General features: G+C 32.5%; 1 protein-coding gene across 1 annotated transcript; it reads left to right on the forward strand.

Annotated features, from left to right (window-relative positions):
• The first annotated feature begins 206 nt into the window (after positions 1-206).
• Positions 207-13,994, forward strand: LOC131162771 (uncharacterized). The gene is made up of 5 exons (XM_058119372.1): positions 207-403; positions 9,694-10,126; positions 11,636-11,722; positions 13,581-13,636; positions 13,730-13,994. The coding sequence occupies exons 1-5, from the start codon at positions 207-209 to the stop codon at positions 13,851-13,853; spliced, it is 897 nt and encodes a 298-aa protein (XP_057975355.1). The 3' UTR covers positions 13,854-13,994.
• Positions 13,995-14,972: the final 978 nt, after the last annotated feature.

Raw genomic sequence — 14,972 nt, forward strand, 5'->3', positions numbered from 1 at the left:
AAGTTAGGCCCTCTAACATTTTCAAATCCACCACTCTGAAATTAATGGGATACGAGCTCACTAGCAACATGTGGTTGCCCACTACTTCTGAGAGAGGCCTAGGAGCTCAGGAGATCCCGTAGGAGTTGCCCCATGCGTCGTCCAACACCAAGATCACGGCCACCATCTCCAACCTCTCTGCGTCATTTCAAGAGTTGATGACCTCCATGACAGAGCAGGCATCCTCCGCTCATGCTAGACTTGACTCACTTTATAATAAGTTCTCCGAGTTGCAGTTCGATGTGCGGGCTAACTTTCATATTCTCGGTGAGCGGTTGAGAGAGTTAAATGACGAGGATATTGGGGAGGATCAGATGGAGACGAGTGGGGAGGAGGAGGATGATCTCGATGATGGGGAGACCTAGTGGTGCACTGTGAGGATTAGTTACCTCATAAATCCCAGCTTTTATCTTATCTATTTTATGCTTTATTTACATACACTTTCATCTAGTTTGTAATAACTTTAAAATATCTTTTATTTTTATTTTGTTATGCCGATCACACTCACCACACATACTCACAGATACTATCCTGTGCTGATTATATTTTTTGCTTATGTTCATATATATATCTGATAGTATTCAGGCTTGCCTGATTTTTGTGCTTACTTGACTATACTACTGAAAGCATGTTTGTGTTGAAAGCCTCCTATATAACGGATGCAGTGATTGAGAATTGCCTGCTGGTAGATTTAGGTTCTCGCATGCCTTAAACTCTTGAGATACTACTTGTTTGAGGATCAGTTTTATGCAGGTAAATTTTGGGAAATGTCCTATTTACAGCCAACATACTGCCGAATTTTCTGTGGACATTTGCCCAAAAGGTTGAAATGACCTTTAAAATTGAAAACTTTGTGTGCATATGAAATTTGATCTTGGATTTTAAATATTTACGCTTAGCTCATTTACTTTAAAATTTTGAATTCTCCGGAGCTGGCTGTGCGTACATATTTAAGATGCTTTGAAATTGGCAGGTTCTTATGGATAGATCACATTTTCAAACAAAATGCTGCCAAAATTTTTCAAAATTATTGCACATAACTCTATATCGTTTCTAAGTGCTAAACTTCTTAAAACTTGAAGTTGTGCTTCTAAAATAATATTTGAATTATACTCACATTGATTTATAAAGAAAATGTATATTTTTAGGGGGAGTCGCTTAACCTTCAAATCATTAGGTTTTGAGAAAATAAATACGTATTTTGCCTTCACTTTTATATCCTTTGGAAATTACATTAACAATGTGATATCAATGTGCACATTTTGGTAAATCTTTGTTTGGTATCATGTTCATTTCAAAACAACATGTCTTTATAAATAGTGGTATTTTAACAATTAATATCTTCTCTACCATGTAGTTATAACAATTGGTATCAGGCCCACAATGTTTTCATTATACTATACCTTATGGGAATACATGTTTGTTTTGGTAACCAAAGATGATTATGATAAAATTAAAATTAAAATATTTTTGAAAGGATGAGTGAAAACCAAATAAAAAATCAATATTCATCCTTGCATAATCATTCTTTGGGGGAGTATAAAACATTAAGATTGTTAATGTGCTGCATGCTACTTTCACTTCTTTAGTGCACATTCTGTTTGAGTTAATTGATTGAAATATGCTATATATTGTTCATTGAAACTCTAAACAGGTCACTTAAGTACAAGGCTATCTTGGGAATGTTTCATTTTCAAACAACATGCTGCCAAAATTTTTTTTTTTTAAATTCCTCCCAATGTACCTTCTGTATCTAAATGGCATCTTTTACCTTCGCGTTATATCACTTAACCTTTTTTAATGTTGCCAAAAGGGGAAGAAGAGGCAAAAATGGGTAAAACAATGTCTAATTTATGATTTCCCATTGCTTTAATTATCTTTATGCATAAAGTCAGGGGGAGCCTTTCTTAGTTGTACCCACTTCTGCATAAAACATTTGTCATCATCAAAAAAGAGGAGATTGTTGACCTGATAGGTCACACCCAATTTTGATCATAACAAATACTCTTAGTACTGATGGTTGTACTAAGGTTTGCATGTAGGTTCATTGTGCACATGTATTCGGACTAAAAGACATACCATGATGGCGTGCGGTGTTCGTGCCAAAGAATGAAGAATTGTAGATTGTATTTGTGTTTATTATTTCATTTCTTCATTCTGAGATGTAATATTTATAATGGACTGTATACTTTGCGGCTTGTAATAATTTGCACCATGCAGGGTAGGTAGTATGCTCATAATAGACCCTAATTGGACCTTAGATACCTACTTTTAGTACACAAAGTCCCCATATCACTCTTCATATCAGGGGAATCAAATTTGGCTAAAATGAACTTAATTGAAGAATGTTGAGAGGATTCGGGTGACCGAACCTAAGCCGTGTAAAACAGCTCGGGTGCCTGAATAAGTCAAAATATTGTTGACTTTGTGTTTAGGCACCTGAACCTGATTTGAGTGTATCTCCCTCGGGCACCCAAATTCGTGTCTGAGCACTTTTTGACTACTCGTACGACTGAATGATCATGTTCAAATTGGACTTGGGCAACTGAATTAGTCAGTTTGGTTAACCGAACTTGGAACCGGGCACTCGAACTAACGAACAAATGCTACTGACTTTTGTTCAACTGACCGACCGTTTCTTCAGGCACCCAAATCATTTTAAAATGAATTTTTGACTACATTTATTCAGGCACCCGAACCTCGTGGGTTAAAATATTTTTTACCGATTTTTTAATGGGGTAAATTGGGTTAATTTTATTAATGGCTTTTAAAACAAAATTAATTATTCCCATTGAGTCCCCGACAGTCAAAAATCCTCCTTGTCTATAAATACTTGTTCATTTGTCATAATTAGTAAGAATTAGCAAAATCATTAAGGCCAAATTCTCTCAAAATTTCAAAATCTTATTTTAGCCTATACTACTCCCATACACTCAAAAGCTTCATTTTTCTTGACCATCCAAGAGTTGTAAGTGTATTTAAAGTGCTTGTGTTTCATTCTCTATTTGCTTGAATACTCTCATTTGCTTGATTATTGGTTGATTTTAACATTGAGAGTAAAACTTAAGTTCTCCCACTGATTTTATTTAATAGATCTTGTGTGGGAAAGTTTAGAGGCTTGTGGTTCTTGCATTGTCATTGCAAGTTACCTTAGCCCTTATTTTTGTGTGCAAAAATTATTTTTCAAAGCTTGCATTCAAACACTCCTTATGCTTAGTATATTGAGAACATCTTGCTGAGTTCGTTTGAATCAACTTACTAGCATATTTGAAGCCCTGATCTGATCTTGTATTGCTCACATATTGTGTTTCAAATCTTGCTTAAATATACACTCTAGATCTGGACTGATAATCTATACTTGATTGAATGTTTAGCACACATTAGAGCACTAAACACATTTACATATCATTCGTGCTTGGAATATTGATTGAGCTGTACGGGTGCACATATCTACTTGTGTAGAAGCATATTTTTGTGTACAAATTTTATACACATTGGTTGTATTCCAGGCGCGGGCCTAAAGAGGGAGACCAGCCCTGTTGAATAGTCTTGGACTCGCTTAGACTCGGTTAGGAAAGTTAGGTGCGCTATCCTGGTAAGGCGTGTTGGTTGAGGTTAGCCCCTTGAATTGACCTGATTGTAATCGGTGTTACTCCACCCGTTAAGTGAGTTTTAGTGGAATCCTTGTGTTGATGTAGCCAAGGTGGGGACATAGGCAATTTGGCCGAAGCTCGATAACATATTGCGTGTATTGTTTACTTTTTGCACTTTACTTTACTGCACGTGTATATTTATCTGTTGATTGCATAAACTGACCCTAGGCTGTGTTATACTGTTGTTAAAACCAGTAGACTTAGGGGATAAAGTTTTAAATACCCAATTCACCCTCCTCTTGGGGTTGCACAAAAACTAACATGTTGTTAGGTTGTGAATATGATGATGACTGTGTACCTGGTACCCTCTTCGGGTCAGGTTATGTATTATGGTATTAGTAGTTAACGTGCCCGATATGTGATTATATGTGTTATTTATATGAAAAAAAATGGTATGAAAAATCGGGGTGTCACATATATTAAATGGTGACTTATAAATTTAACATGGGAAATAATTTCTTGTAAATATATTTTAAAAAAAAATTTCTTTCTTTTTGCTTTATCATTATATATGCTTGGTTGCACATGTTCAACAATACATACATGCACTGCCACTACAAGAAAATTGGTTTTTAGTGATGGAGGTATTAGTGAATGATGAAATTTATCACTAAAAGTTCAGTATTAGTGATAGTTTTTTAAAACAATTACTAATAGTTCAGGTATTAGTGATGAAATTCAATTTGTCTCTAATACTAAACTTTTAGTGACGAAATTCCATCATTCACTAATACCTTCGTCACTAAAAACCACTTTCCTCTGCTCAAACAAGTGCGAAAAATCACTTTTCGCTCGAAAACTATCCTAGAGAAATATTAGTGACGATTCTTGAGATATTAGTGACGATTTCAATGCATCACTAAAGGAACTTATTAGTGATAGTTAATAAACCATCACTATTATTATTGTATTAATAAATAAAAAACTATATTTCACAGTATTAGTGATGGTTAAAATGATTGCAATAATTAGGAAAAAATAATAATAAATAAAATAATAAATGAATCGATAAGGGGAATAGTATGAAAGAAAAAAATAAAAAATAAAAAAGTAATAAAATAAAATAAAATAAGATTAATTATTAATAAATTAATTAAATAAATATTATTTAGTTGAATTATTAAATTAATTAAAATTAATTTAATTTATTTAATTAAATTAAGTATATGATATTTATATGTTTATATATATGGATATGTAAGGATGAAGGAATATATATACATGAATATATATATATATATATATATATATATATATGTTTATAAAAAAGGGTGTAGTATTATAATGTTATAATATATTATATTATATTATATACTATATATCAATCTGGATGATAAGCATCCAGATTGAAATTAGAATTTGCAGAATAGAGAAGATTCACACCCTTGGAAGTCTTTCTACACGCCCAACTTGCTGCAGTCTCCGTCTCCTTCTCTCCCTCCCAATTTCTCAACGGATATTTAGCTGGTCAGGAAACGGAAAGTGCCTTTGAATTCCTAACTTTGCCACCAACATTTTAATATAGCAGATTTGTCGTGGGAGTGGCATAGACACCATTCTTAAGGTAAGATAATTTTTCCCTAATTTCTCAATTTCGCTTTAAATCTGTCGTTAAATCGACGATCAGGCACCACCACGTGATTCTAGTCGCGATTGTCGTCATTTTGATATAGGTAAATTTTCAATTGGGATTTTATATGCCCCACTCCAAAGCGATAATGAGATTTGAAAAATTTGACAAATTGGTTATATTTGTGAGTATAACTATTAATTTAGAAATTATGACCTTAGAAAATATTTAAATAGTATTTTATTTAAGAATAATTTAATAGAACTAGGGTTTTTGAATTAGGATTTGGGTGAGCGCCGCGAGCATCTGTTTGGGATTCCTATCGGTGTAGTTCGAGAATTCAAGTAAGGGGAAATTATATATTAAATCAAAATTTATGAAATTAAAGCTAATAATTTACGTTATATTATATTTATGTTTTGTTGTGAATTATTATAATGTCAACCATGTAAAACTATAATTTTTGAGCTTAAAACCACTTATTTAGTTATGTATTTGTGGAAATGAATTGAAAAAAGTGAAAGGAATTTTTTGGATAATTATGTAAAAAAAATGGAAATTGTATTTTCAACATATAAATGTTAAATGTGAGTTGGCATATTTTATAAGAATATGTATGAATTTTACTGTTAAATTGTGTGACATGAGATTATGTGCAAATATATGTTAAATATATGAGATGCAGGCTAAGTAAGTAAAACATTAAGAATTAAATATGAAATGGATTATGTTGTTTGTGTATGTTAAATACAACCATGTAAACGTAAGACAACTGAAAGACGGTCATGTTAGTAGATCTAGCACACTTCTGTGTAAACTAACTGATGACAGCTAAAATGAGCTATAAACTAACTGATGATGGCTAAAGACTAGCTGTAGTACGAAGAAAATGAAATGAAAATATTATGCAATGACAATGAAATGATATGGTATGAAATGACAATGTGAATGATGTAATGTTGAAAAAATACGTAAAATGAAATGCAATGCAATGCTTAAACTATGAATATGAACAGATGTATATGAATGAATAATGATAGAAATGAATAATGTATTATGATATTAGAAGTATTTATGTATGTTGAACATGTTATGGTTGGGCAAGGCAAACTCTTTGCCTAAGGGCTTGCTAAGAAAGATGAGTGCACAAGTAACTTTAGATGTAGCAGTAGCTGCATAACGTATTAGGGTAAATGAAACCTACTTGTATGAGCGGGTGGATTTCCCTATCCTTAGGACCTTTGCCGGCAAGCTATTATTGAACTGTGTAAGTATGAAATTAATCTAACACTTGAGGGCTTACTGAGTAAGGTGAGTGTCTTGATATGCTTTAGTTGTGACCCTAGGGTTGCCTGAGTATCAGAGTAGAGGGGTGCTACTTGTATAGGTGGGTAATCACTCCTATCCTTAGGTAATCTCGTGGGTTAAACCTTTGCATGTGATTGTTTAGATTCAGAGAATGATTTCAATATTTATGAAAATGCTTTACAAATGTTATTAAAATAATATTTATATACCTCATGTTAGCCACACGCCGTGTTTAACATATTATTTCTTTCCTTACTGAGATGTGTCTCACTCGAATATGATTATTTTTTTTTCAGGAGATCTTCGAGGTCGAGCTTGGGGAGCTCGATGGTATTTAGCATTTTTGAGGAATATAAAGAGAAATGATATATGTTTGTTAATACTTGGGGATGTATATATTTTATGTTTTATATCGTTATGTTTTAAGTCAGTTATGAAAGGAATGATTGTGAAAATACTTGAATGTTTGGAGAGGTATGTATTTATGATAATGCAGGTGTTGGATGGATAGTATGGATGTTATATAGGGGTAGTAAACTCTGGTGTTATTGGTTATGATTTTTATATTATATGGAGATTATGTTTATATTTTCCACTGCGTATATTATGAATTATGGATTATTAGGAATTTTATCAGGTATAACGTGCCGGACCTGACTTTAAGAGTTCACAACGTTACAATTAGTGACGATTTTATATATTCGTCACTATTAGTCCCTTATTAGTGACGATTTAGAGAACTGTCACTACTAGTTTTTTTTTTTTTTTTTTTAAATAATAAAATTTATTTTATAGTAGTAGTGACGGTTTTGGATTTTCGTTACTATTACTCTCTTATTAGTAACAGTTTTGAGAACCGTCACTAATAGTTCTTTTATTTTAAAAAAATAATAAAATTTATTTTACAACATTAGTGACATTTTTGCACATTTGTCACTATTAGTCCCTTATTAGTAATAATTTAGGAAACTGGCACAATTAGTTCTTTCATTTTAAAAAAATAAAACAAAAATTTCATAGTAGTGATGATTTTTGATTTTCGTCACTATTAATCTCTTATTAGTGATGGTTTAGAGAATCATCACTAATAGTTCTTCTATTTTTTTAAAAAAATTATTTCATAGTATTAGTGATGATCTTGCACATTTGTCATTATTAGTTCCTCATTAGTGACGGTTTAAAGAATCGTCACTATTAGTTCTTTTATTTTAAAAAAATAAAAATAAAATTATTTCATAGTAGTAGTGACGATTTTGGATTTTTATCACTATTAGTTCCTTATTAGTGATGATTTAGAGAATCGCCACTAATAGTTCTTTTATTTAAAAAAAATAAATAAAATTTATTTAACAGCATTAGTCATAGTTTTGCACATTCGTCACTATTAGTCTTTTATTAGTGACAGTTTAGGAAACCGTTACTACTAGTTCTTTCATTTAAAAAAAAAAAAAAATTCAAAGTAGTAGTGATAGTTTTTTATTTTCATCACTATTAGTCCCTTATTAGTGATGGTTTAAAGAACCGTCACTAATAGTTCTTTTATTTAAAAAAAATAAAAAAAAATTATTTCACAACATTAGTGACGATCTTGCACATTTGTCACTATTAGTTCTTTATTAGTGACGATTTAGGGAACCGTCACTACTAGTTCTTTTATTTTAAAAAAATAAAAAAAATTATTTCATAGTAGTAGTGACGATTTTGAATTTTCGTCACTATTAGTCCTTTATTAGTGATGATTTAGAGAACCGTCACTAATAGTTCTTTTATTTAAAAAAAAAAAATTTATTTCACAACATTAGTGACGGTTTTGCACATTCATCACTATTAGTCCCTTATTAGTAATAGTTTAGGAAACCATCATTACTAGTTCTTTCATTTTAAAAAAATAAAAAAATTTAATAATAGTAGTGATGATTTTTGATTTTCGTCACTATTAGGTCCTTATTAGTGATGATTTAGAGAACCGTAACTAATAGTTCTTTTATTTAAAAAAATAAAAAATTAATTTTACAGCATTAGTGACGGTCTTGTACATTTGTCAATATTAGTTCCTTATTAGTGACGGTTTAGAGAACCATCACTAATAGTTATTTTATTTTAAAAAATAAATAAAATTTATTTCACAACATTAGTCACGGTTTTGCACATTCGTCACTATTGGTCACTTATTAGTGACAGTTTAGGAAACCGTCACTATTAGTTTTTTTATTTAAAAAAAATTTTTCATAGTAATAGTGATGATTTTTGATTTTCGTCATTATTAGTCTCTTATTAGTGATGGTTTAGAGAATCGTCACTAATAGTTTTTTTTTTTTAAATAAAAAATATTTATTTCACAGCATTAGTGTCGGTCTTGCACATTTGTTAGTGACGGTTTAGGGAACCATCACAATTAGTTCTTTTATTTTTAAAAAATAAAATAAATTTATTTCTAGTAGTAGTGACGGTTTTGGATTTTTGTCACTATTAGTCATTTATTAGTGACGATTTAGAGTCACTAATAGTTCTTTTATTTTAAAAAAATATAAAAAAAATTATTTTATAATATTAATGAGGATTTTGTACATTCATCATTATTAATCCCTTATTAGTGACGATTTAGGAAATCGTCACTACTAATTCTTTTATTTAAAAAAAAAAAATTTTTATTTCATAGTAGTAGTGACGATTTTGGATTATCGTCACTATGAGTCCCTTATTAGTGACAGTTTAGAGAACTGTCACTAATAGTTTTTATATTTAAAAAAATATAAAAATTATTTAATCGTATTAGTAACGGCTTTACATATTCGTTATTATTAGTTTCTTATCAATGACAATTTAAGGAACCGTCACTACTAGTTCTTTTGTTTAAAAAAAATAAAAATAATTTATTTCATAGTCGTAGTGACGATTTTAGATTTTCGTCACTATTAGTCTCTTATTAGTTACTATCTAGAGAACGATCACTAATATTTTTTTTATTTTAAAAAAATAAAAAAATTAATTTTATACTATTAGTAGAAAATTTACATATTTATTACTATTAGTGGCCATTAAGGGAATCGTTCTTTTATTTAAAATAAATAAATAAATTTTATTTTTAAGTACTTGTGACGGTTTAAAAAATTCTCATAATAGTCTCGAAATTAAAACCCTCGCGGTCCCCAAAATCTCCCTCGCTCCTTTCCATCCAATCCTCCTCCTTTGCCTTCTTTCCCCAATCTGCCTGTATGCAAGGTCCATCTCGTCATCTCCCTTCCTCTTCCAGCCCTGCTTCCTCCTGATCACCATCCTCTTCCTCCTCCACGTCTCTGTCAAAAATCGGGCCCCCCGGCAGCGCGTGCCCCGTCGTCGGCGTCCTCGCCGCCTCCCTCCCCGTCCTTTGCTCCAGATCCTCTCCGTCTATTTCTCCAACATTGTCCCCGCGGAGGCCACGCCCTTCTCGAATAGTGTCTGGTGGGCTACGTGCGGCGACGCCCTTTCCTTCGTCCTCCTCGTCAACATCTCTCTCTCTCACACATCTGCCATTGCAGATGGAAGCATGACCAGTTCCTCCGCTACCTCTCGCAAGGTCTCTCTCTTTCTCTTTCTCTCTCTGCCTTAATTTTGTAGCTCTATTTATCTTTATATGCATCTGTCTCTGTTACTTTGCACTGATTTTGATTGTTAATGCCTGATTTTATATTTTTGAATCTTTAATGTTAATTCTTATAATTTGCGATGCGAAGGTGGGTTATTGAAGTGAATGGAGCACCAGGAACTCTTTACGCTAACGAAACTTATCAGCTTCAGGTGGACTTTCCTGAGCATTACCCCATGGAATCGCGGCTTAACGACCTCAGAATCGTTCTGAGTGGCAAGTATTGGTGGATTCGTGAGTTATTCTTGCAGTGTAGGTAATGCAATGCCTTATTTCGTTGCTGTTTGGATGTACAATGATGCTTCGATGCTTTCGGGCTCGCGAATTCGCGAATTTTCGGGGTATGCGTGAGTGTTTGAATTTCTAGGTTTTTGGGGAATCTGGAGAAGTTGTTTTAGCTGTTCTGGAGCTGAGCGTTGATTAGTGGAGGCTGTGTGCGTGACGGTAGGTTTTTTCTTGTATTACTTTGGATTTTTAGGGCTTTTGAATGGAGTTCTTGAGCTGGAAATTTAGATATTAGTTTTCTTATCGGAATGGGTTGAACGGAGAGTTTGGATTTTTTGGTAATCTAGTTCAGAAGTGTTGACAACTTCTTTTATGGAGCGAGGTTGGAGCCCGACCTTTGGATTTCGATATATTTTGGGTTGTTCAAATGGGTTTTGGCTCTACTGTTGGGCAGCACATGCTATTGATACTTGAATGGCTGATTTGCAGAAAACTAGTGTGCCCGAGAGGGATATCGAGCAGGTTATTTGCTCTGCTGCCCTTACGCTCTGTTTTGGTTTACAAGTACCTATAATTCTATGACATTAAATGACACCCTGTTTAGCTTTAATCTTGATGTTAACACGAAGCACATTTTTGGTGTTTTTTTATTAGAACAAAAAAACAAAAGCAACTAAGTATGTAGTTTTTCTAGTTTGCAGAAATTGCTGAGTGATATTTCCATCCATGAGTACCTGAAAGCTGAAATCCAAATATTTTCTTGTCTCAATGCATTGTTCTCTGAGTAGCTGCCTTTATATATCAATACTTGTGTTCTGTGTGAAATATCTACACTCATTGTATTTTTCTGTAGTTCACGCATGAGACCAGATGACACTGCATTCTTTCCTAATATTGTTCACATGGTCTCTGAAATAAACCCAATCGTTGCTTTTAATTATCGAGTTCCTTTGTTTCTTAGTTTAATTTAATTTGATTGATTGATTTATTTATTTATTTTTGCTTCCTTCTTGCATTTTTTGTGAAATTCCCAACACATCTATGAATTCTCATTACTATTGTTTCCCCTTCTGTTGCTATATTTTGATGCACCAATGGTGCAGGACTGGGAAATGTTATGCACTTGATATGACTCGCTGCTGTTAGATTGTGCTTATTTATATACGCTGGTAGATCACATCTATAGATCGTCACAATCCTTATTTTGTTTTGCAGGCCATTACAGCACTTAAGAAAGGTGCATATTTGCTGAAGTATGGACGCAGGGGGAAGCCCAAGTTCTGCTCATTTCGACTTTCTAATGTAGGTTGCCATGTGCCCAAAGAAAAGAACTTCAACATTTTATTTCTTGCCTTCTCAACTGCAATTCCTTCTAATAGTGAAAATCAAACTGTTTCCATGATACTTTTTTTCTATATAGGTTGTGTAGTCTACTCATTTTATCATACAAACAGGGGGTTTCAAATTAATATTTCTGTTTCCTGTTAGAGAAAAGAAAATCCCGAAGCATTAAGATTTGTAGATCACACTAGACAATCAAACTTTGAGATGAGCGTTGATCTATATAATTCATTTAGAAGTGAGTGTTTCTAGAAGTATATTGATATTTAACATTCAAGTACCATGCAACTATATATTAGAACAATGCTGAAGTGCACGTGTAAACTTCCATTCATATCAGGTCCATAGCTCAGTGGTAGGGCATTTTATTTCTGATCATATATTGGATATGACATACAATTAAATAGCACATTATACTAAGTACACTTCCAAATTTTTAAGTTTTCATATATGATGTTTTCTGATATATATATATATATATATATATATATATATATATATATATATATATATATAAATTTGTCAGTCTTTCTCTGTCAACTTTGATTTCATTAGTCTTTAAATTTTTTAGGAAGAGAGAGGCAGCCATTAAGCAACTAAGAAAGAGTTTGATGTTTAAGGCAAACCCAATGCCGAGCTTCTACCATGATGGGCCACCACCCAAGGTTGAGCTAAAAAAGGTAAGCATAGATTTTTTCTTAGTTTTTTCCAATGAGTACATGTATGAAAGTGCAAACTTCTCATTGATCTGGACATAGGCAAGATTTGTAAAAGATATTTAAAAAGTCTTATTTTATTTTTTAAAATAAAAAATATTATTAGGTAATAACCTTAAAGTCAAAATTTCAAATTGAATTTAAAGATCATAAAACAATCGAGGAGAAGAACACAGAACTCTCTAATTTTTTGTTAGTTGAGTCATTTTCCGTTATTAATTTTTATTTTTACACTTTTTTTGGAAAATTTTGTTTTCTTTTCCCTTTTTGGCTAGTAGGAGAATTTAATTTAAGGCTATTTGTTGGGTCATTTTTCTTTTGCTTATTAGGACCCTTCTATCATCGACGCTTGCATGTGTGAATGATGTATGAATGTGTGAATGATATATCTATTTCTCTGTCTGTTTGAGTCCTTCCACCATTGCAGCAGCAAAAAGCCCTATTTTCTCCCTCCCGCACTAGGAAGCCCTCCTCTCTCCCATCAAAGGCTTTGCAATAGCAGGAAGCCCTTTTCTCGCAATAGGAGGTCCAATTATATCTGTGTGCGTATAAGTTGCTGTATTTTTTATTTAAGTAGATATTTTATTTTTAATTTTTAATTTTAGTTAGGAATGCAAGTAAAATTGTTTGGAATATTGGAACTTTATGGGAGTCATTAGGCAATAGGAAGTCTACTCGTATATGTGTGCATATATTTATGTACATGTGCATGTGCATGTTCTCAGACCGTGTATGTGATCCAAATTTATTTGTCAATTTATTTTATATTATTTTGAAATTTTTTAATGAAAGATCTATTCATTAGTCTGATATTTATCAAGATTTTAGGCTTTGGCTATCCATTTTTAATAAAATGAGATGTCTCCTTTGTCTTTGTTCTTTGTACCCATTTTTCTCCAACTAAATTTAGCTTTATTTCTGGTAAGTTGTATAGGGTTTTGGCTACTGAATTTTTATACATTTGGTTGTTTGTTTGTGCCATGTGGAGTGCTAATAATTATGTTGGATTTTTGCTTGAAATATGTTTTTTACTTGAATTTGTGAACTTTTCTCCTTTTAGACTCCTAGTATTCATCTGAATGATGTTTTCATTCCTTCAATAGATGGGTGAGAATGGCTATGGATCAATGTCCTCGTATTTGTCAAAGTTGTATGGAGGGTATGTATATTTGGCTTTTAAGTTTTACTTGGTTCAGTGCTCATGGTCTGTTCTTTTCTGACTCTACTTTCCTTTTCCCAATGCTTGACATAGCTACCCTCCACCTTCGACTCTTGACATGTTGGTGTCAGCAAGGGTAGTGGGCAAAGGAATTTGTGTATGCCCTTCTCTTGTTTTTTCTACTATTCATGTTGAAAAATCTCTGTTGAAATTGTAGATTGCTATATTGTAGTGTTCTCAAACAATGGTGTATCATATTTCAGAGTGTCTATCAGTTTGCAATCCCTATGGTCTATGCCTAAGACCATTAGATTGTACTCAGAGACTACAAAGAAATGCTTTAGAAGTTGGAGTCAAATTGTTTTGCTCTGGTTTTAAAGGACAAAATGAAATTCCCAACTATAATTGAACTAACTCATGGTTACTAATAGTAATAACACAGAATAATGCTAAATGACTAAAGTAACCAATAATAGTGGCTATGGTACAGATTCTTCTTGTTGGCTCTTTCTAAGGTATTATATTTTCATAGTGATAATCTCCATCTTGTGTTTTCTCTTCAAATTTTTTTTTTTATCTTATCTGTTTTCTGTTTTAAATTTTTATTCTCTTGTTGAACTTCCTTACATTCTTCTTTCAATAATACATTTCATGTGAAACTAGGTGTGAGAAGTTCATTGGTACCTGAGTGCTAAAAGCTAAAATGCTTATGAGCTTGTATAACAGTGAGCTTGGCATTCTAACCAGGTTGATTATGCTGGTCTTTAATCTTCTAGAGTAGTTTTTCTTGGTTAAAAAGAGATGAGAATGGGGATATTATCACAATGATTAATCAATAAGGCATTCACATGAACGAGAACAAATGGAAAGATAAAACTGTATTATGTAACATACAGTTTAAAATTATAAGTGTTACAAACCGAAGTTTTCTTTAAAATTATAGCTTTTATTTGATTGGTTGTTCTTAATAGAGTTAACAATGACAGAGTAGGAGACATTCAAAAACATTATTATCTCCATTTGTGTGTGCTTTATGTTTTAATAGTTCAAAAATAGTTATCTGTTTTTGCATTGTGCTTTTGCTTGGAGTAAGAGTTTGGCCATAAATGGATGTGAACCACCACTTATCGTAACCTCTAAGATCAGGTAAAACCAATTGAGAGAAAACTTGACTAGGCCATCCTTAAGAAGCAACCCTCTTGCCCTATATAACAAAAACAATGAATTTATAATTATGGTGTTGTTTGAGCATGGGAGTTTGATGCAACATGAATGTTCATTTTCATGGAATGAAAGGATATGCATGGAATCTGGGCACCCTATTCCCACCCTCCAC

The sequence above is a fragment of the Malania oleifera genome, chromosome 8 (genome assembly GCF_029873635.1).
Source record: "Malania oleifera isolate guangnan ecotype guangnan chromosome 8, ASM2987363v1, whole genome shotgun sequence".
NCBI lineage: Eukaryota > Viridiplantae > Streptophyta > Magnoliopsida > Santalales > Ximeniaceae > Malania > Malania oleifera.

Coding starts and splice junctions, on each gene's coding strand:
- LOC131162771 (XM_058119372.1), top strand. CDS start 207: ATGACAGAGCAGGCATCCTCCGCTCATGCTAGACTTGACTCACTTTAT. Junction 10,127..11,635: donor CCTCCGCTACCTCTCGCAAG/GTCTCTCTCTTT, acceptor TTTGTTTTGCAG/GCCATTACAGCACTTAAGAA. Junction 11,723..13,580: donor GCTCATTTCGACTTTCTAAT/GTAGGTTGCCAT, acceptor TTCCTTCAATAG/ATGGGTGAGAATGGCTATGG.